At 39.3% G+C, this 12,712-nt stretch overlaps 2 protein-coding genes across 5 annotated transcripts in view; one reads left to right on the forward strand and one right to left on the reverse strand.

Annotated features, from left to right (window-relative positions):
- On the reverse strand, positions 1-9,053 carry LOC116840339 (RNA polymerase II-associated protein 3). 2 transcript variants are annotated; one of them, XM_032806937.1, is made up of 9 exons: positions 8,906-9,053; positions 3,209-3,319; positions 2,494-2,613; positions 2,152-2,396; positions 1,859-2,069; positions 1,245-1,514; positions 895-1,173; positions 597-789; positions 1-453 (listed from the first exon to the last, which is right to left on the reverse strand). In XM_032806937.1, exons 2-9 carry the CDS (start codon positions 3,275-3,277, stop codon positions 365-367), a joined length of 1,476 nt encoding a protein of 491 aa, XP_032662828.1. In that variant the 5' UTR covers positions 3,278-3,319; positions 8,906-9,053; the 3' UTR covers positions 1-364. The 2 variants fall into 2 exon arrangements, with proteins under 2 accessions (XP_032662828.1, XP_032662826.1); XM_032806935.1 differs by lacking the exon at positions 8,906-9,053 and having other exon boundaries at positions 3,209-3,431.
- The window catches only part of LOC116840336 (protein kibra), a 79,501-nt gene continuing 73,881 nt past the window's right edge, over positions 7,093-12,712 (forward strand). The window contains exons 1-2 of one of the 3 annotated variants that reach the window (XM_032806931.1): positions 7,093-8,757; positions 9,269-9,531. In XM_032806931.1, coding sequence (XP_032662822.1) covers positions 9,404-9,531 — 128 coding nt within the window. In that variant the 5' untranslated portion in view covers positions 7,093-8,757; positions 9,269-9,403. Of the gene's footprint in view, positions 8,758-9,158; positions 9,532-12,712 lie in introns of those variants that run through there. The other 2 variants (XM_032806933.1, XM_032806932.1) reach the window with 2 other exon arrangements.

Consider the following 12,712-nt stretch of genomic DNA (forward strand, 5'->3'; position numbering starts at 1 on the left):
TGTGTGTGTGTATAGATATATTTAGCATTCAAATATTTGTTGTACATATTATTTGTTGAAATTTTTGAACATAAAAATTAAACTTTTAAACATTTGTATAACATCCAATTCTTTTCATGTTATCTGAATTGGTATATTTAAAATCCTTATATAATCTCAATAGAGCTGTTTATACACGTCGAAGCAATATTTATTCATTTTAATAAATGAATTGTTCACTTTTCTGTAGTTTATAATATAATCAACATTTACCACAACACTGAACTATTGTTTTTTCAAAATTATTTTGTTATTATTAATATTAAACAATTTTATTATTACTTAAATTGTAAAAATTTATGATTCTCATTCACAGCATACCTTGTTAAATTTCGTATCTATTCTGTATCTCCATAAGTTCTTTCTCGGATATCTTTTCCGATATTTTACAATATGAGAACATAAGTTTCAAGTCTGAAAATATTTTAGATTTTATTTTATTTTTTATTTGTAATTATATATATATATATATATATATATATATATATATAAATTAAAAAAAGGTAAATAAATAAAAATACTTTACCTTGCTTTAAATATAAATAAAAATATTTTACCTTGCTTTTCGGAATTACTTATAAACATAATGAGTGCTCTAAATCTTCTAACATCACTAAGATCCTTTAGATATGAAAATATAGATTCCTTCCTGTTTATAAATTCTGTCTTAAGGGTTGCTAATATATCACTAAAAATATTGCTTTCCAATGATTCTTTAAATATCTTTGGTAAGCTGCCTGGTGGCAATTGCTGAAAGAGACATTTTTTATCTCAATTTTATCAATATATTTTTTATCACAAGTTTATCAATATATAGTTTATGCCTTATGCATAAATTATTATAGTATTACTTACTTTTAAATATTTATATCGAAAATCGGACGAGGTATATTTTCTCCAGCTTATGATAAAGTGCACTGCAGTTTTTGGAACAGGAGGTATTTCTGTGCAAATTTTAGTGAAGTTTTCTTCCACTGCAGATTTAGTTTTTGTAACACTTTCATTGACCTCTGTGATATTATCAGAAGATGTATTGAATTCTAGGTCTTTAATTTTATAACACGACGTTTTAATTTCCTCTTTAAAAGGTTTAGTTAAATCAGCTTCTTGTACAGGAATTCTCCTAAATGGCTCCTAATTAGAAAAACAATGTAACTATATTTTGTTATTCAAATAGCACAAAGTATATCAAAGTTTTAAATTACCTTTGAACGTAAATGGGGTGGTTTTTCAACAGGTTCTACAATTTTAACATTATCCTTTTCTGGTAGCCAGTCTGGAATATTTAAATTTTTCGTTTGTTTTATTATATTTGTTGGCTTTGCAGTAGATTTTATATTTAAGCTATTCTCGTTATTATCTTCTTTGATATCAATTATTTTCTTGTTTGATTCCACATCATCCAACTTCTTTTCAGCAATTTTTTTCTCTACTGAAATGTCATTAGCTATATCTTCTTCAGATGTAATGACTGGCTAAAAAGTAAAAACTATATGTAAATATCTATTTTAGTTCAAGCTAGATTAAGTAAAATGTTACTAATTGATATCGCGAAAAATACATCAGATGTAAAAAATATTTTAAATCGAAGTTGTTCAGTTCCAAGGAAAACATATAATAGTATAACCAATTTATAAAAAACTATATAATTTCACTTAAAAACTATGGTTAATCTTAAAAGAATATGTCAAGATGACAGTAATATCATCATCAACTGCTCCTTTGGAACTAACCAACTTTGCTCTAACACATTTTATCTTAATAACTTCTCGTGATATCAGTCAATAATTTTTTGTTGCTTATTTTGTAAAATATATACCTTAAAATTTTTAAGTCGTTTGTTAATTTCACTAAGCAACGCTTTTGCTTCCTTGTTAGAAGGTGCTAACGTCAAGACTTTCTCTATGTCCAGTTTTGCTTCTTTGTAATGTTTTAATCCCATCCTAGCTGTTGCTCGCCTATGATAAGCTTTCACGTAAGTATCATCTATTTGTATCGAAGATGAACAATCTGCTTCTGCAGAGTACAAGCTGTAATACATTGCAGAGTCATAATTTCATATATATTAAATATAACTATCATTAATGATTTATTATACTCTACAAAACTTACTTATCCTGCTTTAAAAAACAGAGAGCACGATTTGCAAAGAAGATAGCATCGTAAGGAAAAAGTTTGATCGCTTTACTGTACGAAGCGATTGCTTTGTCCCATTTTTTCTGTCGCACAAAATGATTGCCTTCCTCCTTATACTCTATCGCTTCCTTGTGATTTTGTTGTATCCGGTCTTCAGATAAGAATTCATTAGACAAATCATCAGACTCTTTTTCTTCTTCTAAGTCATCACAAGCTTTGTCCTTTGTTACAACGTATAACATTAATTTATTATAAAATGTTCTTAATAACATTAAGCTATAAACTTATACAATATTCAATATGTACAACTCAACTTACAGCATCAAACTTTTCCCATGCTGTATGATCGTGTGACTTCATTCTTTTGGAATTTTCAGTATTTTTGCTTTCTCTTGTTGCAGGTTTTTTCTTACTGCTATTTCTGATAGGAGGTAATTGCTGTAAACAAAAATATATATATGATTATCTAAATATATATTTTTATAATTTAGCTAATTATAAAATATTGTAGTAGTTAATATTTACAATATACAACATTTGTAAAATAAATATTATTTGTACATGAATATATCTAATATATATATATGGTATGTATGTGTGAAATAAATATAAGTGATTTGTTCTTTTCTGCTGCACTGCTATACTGATACAATAAATTAAAATGAAATAAAATATATTTCATATATTTCAATAATATATATATATATATTTATTTCACTCTAACTTATTGCACCAGTGCAGCTAAATGGAACAGGCCTAAAGTAGATTAATAATAGTTAATGTCAATATCGCTATTACTTTTAACTTAAAAACAACCTTCAATTCTACATGTTTAAATTTAACTTAATCAAATTCTTGAGTTAATATATAATCTTGATATTGATTCTTCTGCTTCATTGCAAAGTTTTATTGCTCTATTGAAAAATTGTCTAAAAATTCAAACATTTTACAATAGTGTATTTCAATGATAAAATTTTAAATTTACTTCTCAACATATCAATCTTTATTTCTTAATTTCCCATTTTAAACATACCTTCTCCTTGTTTAATTTGCTTAATAGGTATTGTTCCTGTTCTTTCATCAACTTCTCCCAATTTTTCATATCACGAAGTTCGTTCTGCAGGTCTTCCGAATTATCCTTCACCTGTTTTTGCAGGAATATGGAATTATTTACATCCATAATAACCAAGAAGAAATTGAACTATTCTACGTTGTACTTTGAAAATATTAAGTTAGATGAATAAAGTTAGGTTAGGTTAAACCTTTTTTCATCATAAAACCGACAATACACGATAGGTTTAGGGCCTCCACACACAACTTGACATAACAGTAACGTAAGACGTACCGTAAAAATTGACCAATCACGTTGAGAATTCTTTAATCATAGGTCGCCATTTTGATGAATACTCGATCGTAATTGGTCAATTCTTACGGTACATTTATGGCTCCTGCACACAGGACGCGGTAATGTTTGCCGCGCGGCGGAAGTTCGCACGACAGCCATGCTGCTTTCCGTAATAACCTTCTAGCTTTTACGGAAAAACAACATATTGATTGGCTGTCGCGCGGACTTCCGCCGCGCGACAAGCATTACCGCGTCCTGTGTGCAGGAGCCATTACGTTACGGCTACAGAAATTTGTGTTGTGGAAGCCCTTATTTTTCGTTCCTGCAGTGCTGCGAGCGGGTAACTTTTGGTGCGTTCGCTTTAGGCGTTTACGTGTTTAATGGAGAATTCACACCGCGTCCGATGTCCGACGTCTGATATCCAATAAGAGAACAGCTTTCCAATAGAGAATTGAATTCCCTATTAGAAAGCTGTTCTCCTATTGGATATCGAATGTTGTACATCGGACATCGAATGCTGTGTGAATCCTCCGTAAGCGTCATTCTATCTTTATCACTCATTACCTGCGGGAAAAAGATAGAATGACGCTTACGGCGCAAAGTGCCCAAAGCGAACGCACCAAAAGTTACCCGAATTCGCAGCACTGCGTTCCTGCACTATGCTGGGATTCTGTAACTCGTTATTGGAGTTAACGACAGTTTCGTTAACTCCAATAACGAGTTATAGAATCCCAGTGCTGCTGAACTGGTGCAATAAGTTAGAGCGAGAAAAAATATATGGTCTGTTCTTTCGCTCTGCACTGCTGCACTGGTGCAACAAGTTAGAGTGAGACAAATATATATTTGTCATATTCTAACTTATTGCACCAGCGCAGCAGCGCAGAGCGAAAGAACAAACCGTATATTTTTTTCTCGCTCTAATTTATTGCACCAGTTCAGCAGTGCAGGGCCCATATTCTTGAAATTTTTGCGTACGCGTAATTTTCATTGTGCAGCTATTTTATGGTATGATTAAACTGCGCAGTAAAACTTATGTATATGCAACTATTTCAAGAATAAGGACCAGAACAGAAAACAGACCCGATGGGATATATTTAGTGTACTACACGTTCACTAACCTCAATCAGTTTTGAACTTGATTGGTTTGTACTTTAAGATCTGAAACAAATCTCAAAATATGCACCAATCAGGTCCACAGGTTCATTGAATGCTAAATGAGAGGTGTAACTGTTGTCCAATGGGGGAATTCGTTGTTGAGTAAAGGCCAGTTTATGATGGCTGTAATTCGTTAAATTATCCCGGAACCGTAAAAAATTGACCAATCATAGTTGAATTATAGAAGAATAATCAACTATGATTGGTCAATTTTTTATGGCGTAAGTCATCATAAATCGGGCTTAATTCTCACATGATAGATTCGCTCATTGGATATTGCATGCATTTTGAAATATATTGAAAAGAAAATATTCAAACTGTTTCACAAACGAGTAGACACTTTATGACGTAATTCACTGCGGAATTTTAATTTATGATGTCAGAGGCGAGAAACACATGCCTAAAATTGTTACTTTCAAATAAAAAAATATTTATATCAAAGATTATTTGGGAATATACTTGTAAAATGATTCGAAAATTATTCTTTTTTCTTGAAAATCTATAAATAGCCGTGAAATTAATGTGATATGCAAATTTCATCTTCAATCTATCTTTTTTCACGTTTTTTTCTTTCAGTTAATTTTATGGCTATTTATGTCAAGGGAAAAAGATAATTTGCTAAACATTTTACAAGTATGCTCAAACAAATCTTGTATAGCACAGACTTCCAAAAGAAGTCGTTCCAGACGTTCTAAAGATGTCCCTACGTCCTAAGTACGTTCTCAAGCATCTCCAAGACGGCCCTTGGAGATTTGTATTGTTTGGGATCTAAAATGTTCTTTCATTCAAATATTTTTTTATTTGAAAATGGCGTGCATTTCAGTGTCATTTCTCGCTTCTGAAGTTATCATCCAACATGGTCGTAACAAATATCCAGAAATTTTAAGAGAAAATTTTAGTTTAGATAGCCGAAAAATAGGAAATTTTTGCGAATTTTTTTCAAAAAAATGAATGAAGATATTAATATAGGGCTTTGACCATACTCTATTTATCATTGTTTTAAGTAAAAACAAATTATTTAAAAATGAAATTGAAATTCCATTTAGGTTTTTTGTACTGAATGTAGTGTCACTGGACGCTTCTAACTACTGGACAACATTAAAGTTTGTGTAATAATCTCAAATGAATGGAACAAGAAAGTTCAGCACAAAATATTTGAAATATTTACGAAATTTCAAATTTTTTAAAATAAAAAATAATTATTTATATTTAAAACAATGTGATATGGTCAAAATACCTTATATTGATTTCTTTATTACTTCCTCTCTTGAGAAAAAAAATTCGTGGGAACTTATTTTTTCGGCTATCTAAACCAGAACATCCCCTCAGAGAAACTGATTGCGTATGCGAAAGGACTGCTCTGTCTGCCTGCACTTTCTCACTCGTTGAATTTAAAGTAGGTGTATATGTGGAGTATTAAAGAAAAAGAGAAGGGAAAGAAGGCGCACAAATTAAACACATACATTACTCTAGAGTATGTCGTTTTTTTATCTTGAACACTTGGAGAGAGTAGAAGGCCTCGAGAACCAGATTACAAAACACAGTCGTGCAGAAGATGTTAATTCTTCCGAGATAATTTCCCGATATTTGTCAAACTTTCGTGTGGCTCGTCGTTCTAACGTTTTGTCATTCATCCGCGTACCTGAAATTTCAGCTCGCTCGGCTAAAAGTGGATCTAACGATCTCAACAAACGCTTAATGATAACGACATTGGCGCCTATTCGCATTCGTTACCTTGCATATGAAGCAGCATTTAGCAAGTGGTATTTAAATGAGGAGAATACGAGCCCGTCGAATAAATTTCTCTGTACGTGAGATACAAGAGCAACGATCGCGATAGCGAAGGTCACGGGCTGGTTGGCCAAACAGATAAAACGAACTACTCGCAGGCTTCTGCGATCTTCGATTTTTCGATTATATCCCATGCAACGTATCCCGATACCCTTCTTTACCGTGTTCCTGCTCAAAACACTTGGGACGTTCTGCACCTGCCTTGTGCTGCGAGTCGTACAGTGGCGCCGTTCGAGGGAGTAGCGGCAAATATGCGAAGCGGTCGAAAGGGCAATGTGTTCGTCTATTCCTTCGCTGTCGTGCACAGCGGTCAGAGAATGTGGAGTTTAGCGGCAGTGGCGGGGGGAAGAAGGCGCGCGATAGAGCGAGTGCGACGGAAAGCGAAGACAACCGAGGTTGCGGGAGTGACGACGACGGATGGTGTGTTGAGATGGAGACAGATGACGTAAGTCAAACAAAGATGTCGCATCGCGGGTCACGGTAGAGGGAGGTAGAGACGTTCCGATGGTACGCGCGTTGTGGTGGGAAGGCAGAAGAGGAGAGATGGAGCGTGATCGAAGGAGCGAGAGAGGGAAATAGCGCGCGCGAGAGAGAGAAAAAGAGAGAGAAAGGAAGAGAGAATGAGAAGGAAGTATTGCCCGACGAGCACACTGCACGAACGTCCAGTAGCATGTCTCAAACACTCGGCATGCTTGTAGTTGAGGTAGTAGTATCGTCGGCAACGAGAAAATCGTCCGCGTTTACCCGCGTGAAGGCTGGCGCACACGTTAGCCAGTGAAATCGCGCGCGACAGCGCAGGTAATTTTCGGATAGAGTCGTCCGGGTTCGTGGGAGTCACCGCGGGAGTTTGAAAATTGTGGGACAGTTACTGGCATCGTCGTCCTCTTTGACATATCGAGAGTAGCGACCGCGTCGTCGAGACGTGTAGTGGTAATTGTCGTTGATCGCGTGAAGTTGGTCGAGTACGCGTAAGTGAGAGAGAAAGAGAGGGAGAAAAAGAGTTATAGAGCGAGAAACAGAGCAACAGACTCTTCTCGCACTTGTCGTTGGGTTCAAACTCGGGCAGAAGCCGCCGAAAGGTGGTGGGAGAAAAGTTCTCGAGTTCCCACATTCCTGGCTGCCACAGCTCGCCTGCCTGCCTGCCTGCGTGCGAAAAACGTCAAGATCCGCTGCTCGGCATTAGCATTAAAGCGCCGCGCGGCTAATGCAACGAGGAAAAGGGAACACGGTGAAACGTGCTCCGGCCGCGCACGGAGCCGGCGATAGCGCACGTCGCACGAAACGGGTCGCGGGCCATCGCCGCCGTCCTGCCTCCATCGCCGCCGTTGCCGCCGCCGCCTCCGCCGCCGCCGCTACCACCACCGCTGCCACCGCTGCCGCGGCTGCCACGAGAGACACGACGTCGCTGTAGCGTTCGGCGCGCGAGCAGGGAGATCGCGACGGAGCGACGTTCAACGCAGGTCGCGCGCGCGCGAGAGAGCACGAGTCGCAAACAGTCGCGAGCGGCCGTACTGAAGTTCGCCGAGAGAATCTCTCTGCCGGTCTCTCGCTGCGATTGTCGAACGATAGCACGAAGGATACAGGCAGATGCGGTGTGCGCCAATAGTCGAGCTCGTGAGCGCGCGCAGTGCGTACGCTGGGTCTCGGCAGGTACGACGTCCCGAGGAGCGACGTATCCCGGAAGGTGAGCTACGACCACGAGCTGTGCCGACGAGTTCTCCTCGGAACCGGGCAGAGGAGTAAATACAAAAGTGCACGGTGGGCGAGGGGTGTATATATATATATATATATATATATATAATATATATCTCTCGAGAGAGGAGGTGTGTTGTCCCCGTTCGTTTTTCCCCCCTTTTCTTTCTTTATTTTTCCGTGGTGCGCGCGAGGGAGAGTCACTGGAACGAAACGAGCGCGAGATCGTGCCGTCGTACGTAAAGCCCGGGTTTTTCGGTTTGGAGAAAGGGAGAGAAGGAGAGGAATTCGTGTGCGCGAGTGTCAAACGAAAGAAGGCAACGAAGAGCAGGAGGAGGAGGAGGAAGAGGAGGAGGGGTGCGTGAGGTGCTGCTGGTGGTGATGATACGCGGCGTGCACCCGATCGATGCACCCGTGCGAGCGCAACACCACGACACTACCGCTGTCGCCACCGCCGTCACTGCCGCTGCTCGCCGCCGCCGCCGCCGCCGCCTCTGGCTGGCTGCTCTCCTCGACGCCCGGTTACGTTAACGGTGGAATTCCGCTCGAGAGGAATCTAAAGGCGGGGACTCTGACGTCACTCTGCTCATGATAATGAGGTATTCATGATGGCGGAATAACGTGCTATAGTGAGTGAGCGAGAGAGAAAGAGAGAGAGAGAGAGAGGTTGGGAGAGGGAGGGAGAGAGAGAGAAAGAAAAAAGTGCGCGCACACACCGCATACCGCATATCATATGTGTATACATGCCTTTGGTGGCGCGCCGCGTCCGTGTGTGCAATACGTTGTCCTCGTCGTTCCACCGCGAATCGCTGCTACTCGCCGTCTCGCTCACCTCCGCTCACCCTTCTCATCCGTCAACCTCTATCCCTCCGGCTGTCTGTCCTCTTTATCTTGTCTCTCGTTCCCTCTTCTCCCCCTCCTTCTCTCTCTCTCTCTCTCTCTCTTTCTCTCTCTCTCTTTCATTCACTCACTCATTGCTCACTACTCACTATCACTCTACTCACTATACTACTCGCTCCACACAACAAACATTCGCTCGCTCGCTTGCTCGCTCGCTCACTCACTCGCTCATTCGCCTACTCACTTTACTCACCATCTCCTTCTCTCCAGTTCTCACGTTGGCCGAGACGAGACGCGCGTGTGTATGCGGCCCGAGGAGCGTGCGCTCGCGCGCACAAATATGCACCCGTCGACCGCACGGAGATAGAGAGAGAGGTTTTGGATGGATCTAGAGCGCAGTGAAATATGCCAAGAAGACGGAATGGGGAGATACCGCTTCCGGAAGGGTGGGACGTCGCCCAGGACTTTGACGGGAAGGTGTACTTCATCGATCACAACACTCGGAAAACTACGTGGATCGACCCCCGGGACAGGTATGCAAAAACGGCAAAAATAAATAATAAAACAAGAAGAAGAAGAGGAAGGAGAGAGAGAGAGAGAGAAAGAAAGGAGCTGTGCCACCGCATTGCCGTGGGTGCTCCTCTCTTTTTCTTTTCCCTTCTTTTTATCCTCTCTCGCAACGCTTGCGGAGTCGCGCGCGGACTGCTCGCATATACACACCGCGTGCGCGCGCATGTGTGTGCGTTTGAGCGTCACTATGTGAACCCTTCTCCGCCCCCCTACCTCTCCTGCCCCCGCGCTTCTCCTCGTGGACGCCCCTCTCGCGCCGCACGAGAACCGCGATCTCGCGAGGATACGCGATTCGGCGGGAATGTGTATATGGGGTGTATCGTGAGTCGCGCGCGTGCGCTTTCTCTACGGATTCCACAGCCTGTGGATCCGCGCGAATCGACTTCTCCGCGGCGAAATTGATCGCTCGATACGAGCACGTATCTGTCCCCCGACGATGAGAAATAACTCGAATGAAAATTTCCCCGGGGCACACGCTGCGCGCATATTCCATCTGCGATTTGTTTTCACGCGATTACTCCCAGCAATTCCCTGCGCGAGAATTCATCTGGCTCCAATTTAGGCGGTCGCGTGCGACTCAACGGGCGAAACGGAAGGAAAGAGAGTGGTGCCTCGATATCGGCACGAAAACGCGCCGGTATTTACAATTTGATCTCTAATACGCACGCGGCTTTCAGAGAAAGTACACACGACTTTCGAGGATATCTCCTATGCGTGCGCGCGCGTGTGGGTGCGAGTCGCGTGCTCCGAAGTCGCGACAGCGCCTCCGAGAGACGTTTGTGCGCGTTCCAGCGCGGATTTCCGCGGCCGTGTGCGAAAGTGCTCTATGTAAGGTGACTTTTTTTTTCAAGGATATCGCAAACTTTGCTTTTATTTACGCGCGCGTTCGCATATGTGCGATTCACGATCTCCAAGCGATCCGCCAACAATAAATAAACGCGTCGCGACGTGTATATTATTATTATCATTATTATTACACTTCGGCATCTGCGACGCGGCCTCGTGTGAACGTTGCTTAAGTTGATCAAGTATGCATCCGCGCGCATACGCGTGCATGCACACGTACGTACGCGCGACTCACACACTCCTCGCAATCTTGAAGTCTCCTCGAGGCTGCATAGTTGCATACAGGCACGTACATCGATCGCGACAGAAATTGATAGCCAAGTTAGCGGGCAGGATATCTGCTGATCTAGAATTCGAGCGTTCATTCGCTGACCGCGTCGCTCGACAAAATTTCACTTCTCCCGTTGGTCCCTCTGGAAAGTGGGCGATTGTAATTATATTGTTCTTAGCGCTCCGCGATAAGTAATACAAATCTCTGTTGCCGGTAATTTTTGCAAAACACGCGCTGATGGAAAATTACACTCAAAAAGAAGTATTTAAAAATTTATTTCGTAGATAAATAAATTTTATTTCGCGGAAATATATTTTATATCTGACAAATAAGTATTTCAAGTATCTTTCTCAATATATATCTACACATTTGCTGCTAAGAAAAACGATTACCCAACTTACTTTTCTTTTAATAGTGATATTTATAAAATAATGATTATTTTTTCAAAACAAAGAATAATTTTTTTTAAATATACGTATTACATATTTTAGTAAAGCTTACACTGAGCATAAAAATATTGGAACATCTATTTATGAGATATAAAATTTATTTTTACAAAAATGAACTATATCTCACAAATTAATTTTTAATTTTTTCTCAAAGCATTATTGCACTCAAAAAAGAGTTTTACATTGTTTTATCGAGGAAAAAGTTGCTTCTACTCTTTACAGCAAGCAAACCGAATTTTTGTTTTAATTTAATATTTTTTTATTAAAATGTCACACTCTTATATATATACAAAAGTTAAAATGCATTTTTAATAGATTTAACCCGTAACAGGTACCATGCCTAGCCTAACCATTTTTAATCAAACTATGAGTACCATGGAGTCCGGCGGACCCAATAAATTTTTGCCATTTTTAACATGATAATAAAAGGTAGAAAGACATTTTATAGTTCGAAAATAATAATTTACTAGTATTATATTATAACTAGACATTTATAATAATAGCCTCAGTTTTTTAGTAAAGTAAAAAAAAAATATAAACTGAATATAAAATAAATACAATGTGGACAGCGTCGAAATAAAATACAATGAAAGACAAATAATTGGAAAAAAAAATTTATGTTTTTTGATCTAAGTCTACAAATTATAGATTATATAAAAAATATAAACAAGTATTGTTAAATTAAATACAATATTAAAATCTTAGAGGGTTTTTAGATGCAATCGTTACAGATAGTGCTTGCACATTTGGTGCATACTGGTTCATTGCATTTAACATACAGGTACCTGTATGCTTCTTTGGACTTCATATCTTTACTTCTAGGACATTTATTACATTTTACTCTGGATGGAAAAATAATTTTAGATCTTTCAGTTTCTTCAATTTTTAAAATAGATGAAATTATTTAAACGCAATGGCTTATGAATATATTGAGTTGTAAGACGTTACTTAAGTTTAGGTTCTACTAACTGAAAGGCAAGAGCTTTTACTCTTTTGCGTGAAAAATGAGTCATATTGAGCTGAAGATTAAGAAAATTATTTTCATAAAAGTAACGTTAACGATACCATGGGGTCACTGTGACCCCAGACGACAAACAAATACATATAATTCACAGCTACTTACAAATGACGATGATCTTTTCTTCTGTCACACTGAAAACTGTTACTCGAAAAGTACTGAAGATATTAGCGCCATATAGTGAATAGTTTAGGAATTATCATAAAAATAAAATTAGTTGGGGTCCCTGGGATCCCATGGTACCTGTTACGGGTTAATGTTTAGGGCTTGAACTTATATGACAGATTTGCGAATATAAACTTACGAAATAATCGTGACGAGTAACATTCACTTGAATGCTGTGTGTACTTTTGTGCACGAAGTGCAGCTTTCGAAGGTTCAAATTGAAGACTCGAACGATTCATTTAATACGCTACGCTCATTGCACGAAGATCATACATCGGGCGTCTGGAATCGAGCACAGAGATTTTCCGTGCGTTTCCTATATCCTTCCGAGCTGCACCATTCGGAGAGAGAAGGAGAGAGAGAGAGAGAGAGAGAGAGAGAGAGAGAGAGAGAGA

Source organism: Odontomachus brunneus, unplaced genomic scaffold (assembly GCF_010583005.1).
Source record: "Odontomachus brunneus isolate Ranch 3 - 2012 unplaced genomic scaffold, Obru_v1 Obru_scaffold_009, whole genome shotgun sequence".
In the NCBI taxonomy this organism is placed as follows: Eukaryota; Metazoa; Arthropoda; class Insecta; order Hymenoptera; family Formicidae; genus Odontomachus; species Odontomachus brunneus.

Excerpts from the sequence above, each read along its gene's own strand:
- LOC116840339 (XM_032806935.1), bottom strand. The coding sequence starts at position 3,355 with ATGGATGTAAATAATTCCATATTCCTGCAAAAACAGGTGAAGGATAAT. Across the intron at positions 1,174-1,244 it reads CACCCCATTTACGTTCAAAG|GAGCCATTTAGGAGAATTCC; the intron begins GTAATTTAAAAC and ends TTTTCTAATTAG. Across the intron at positions 454-596 it reads AAGTAATTCCGAAAAGCAAG|ACTTGAAACTTATGTTCTCA; the intron begins GTAAAATATTTT and ends AAATATTTTCAG.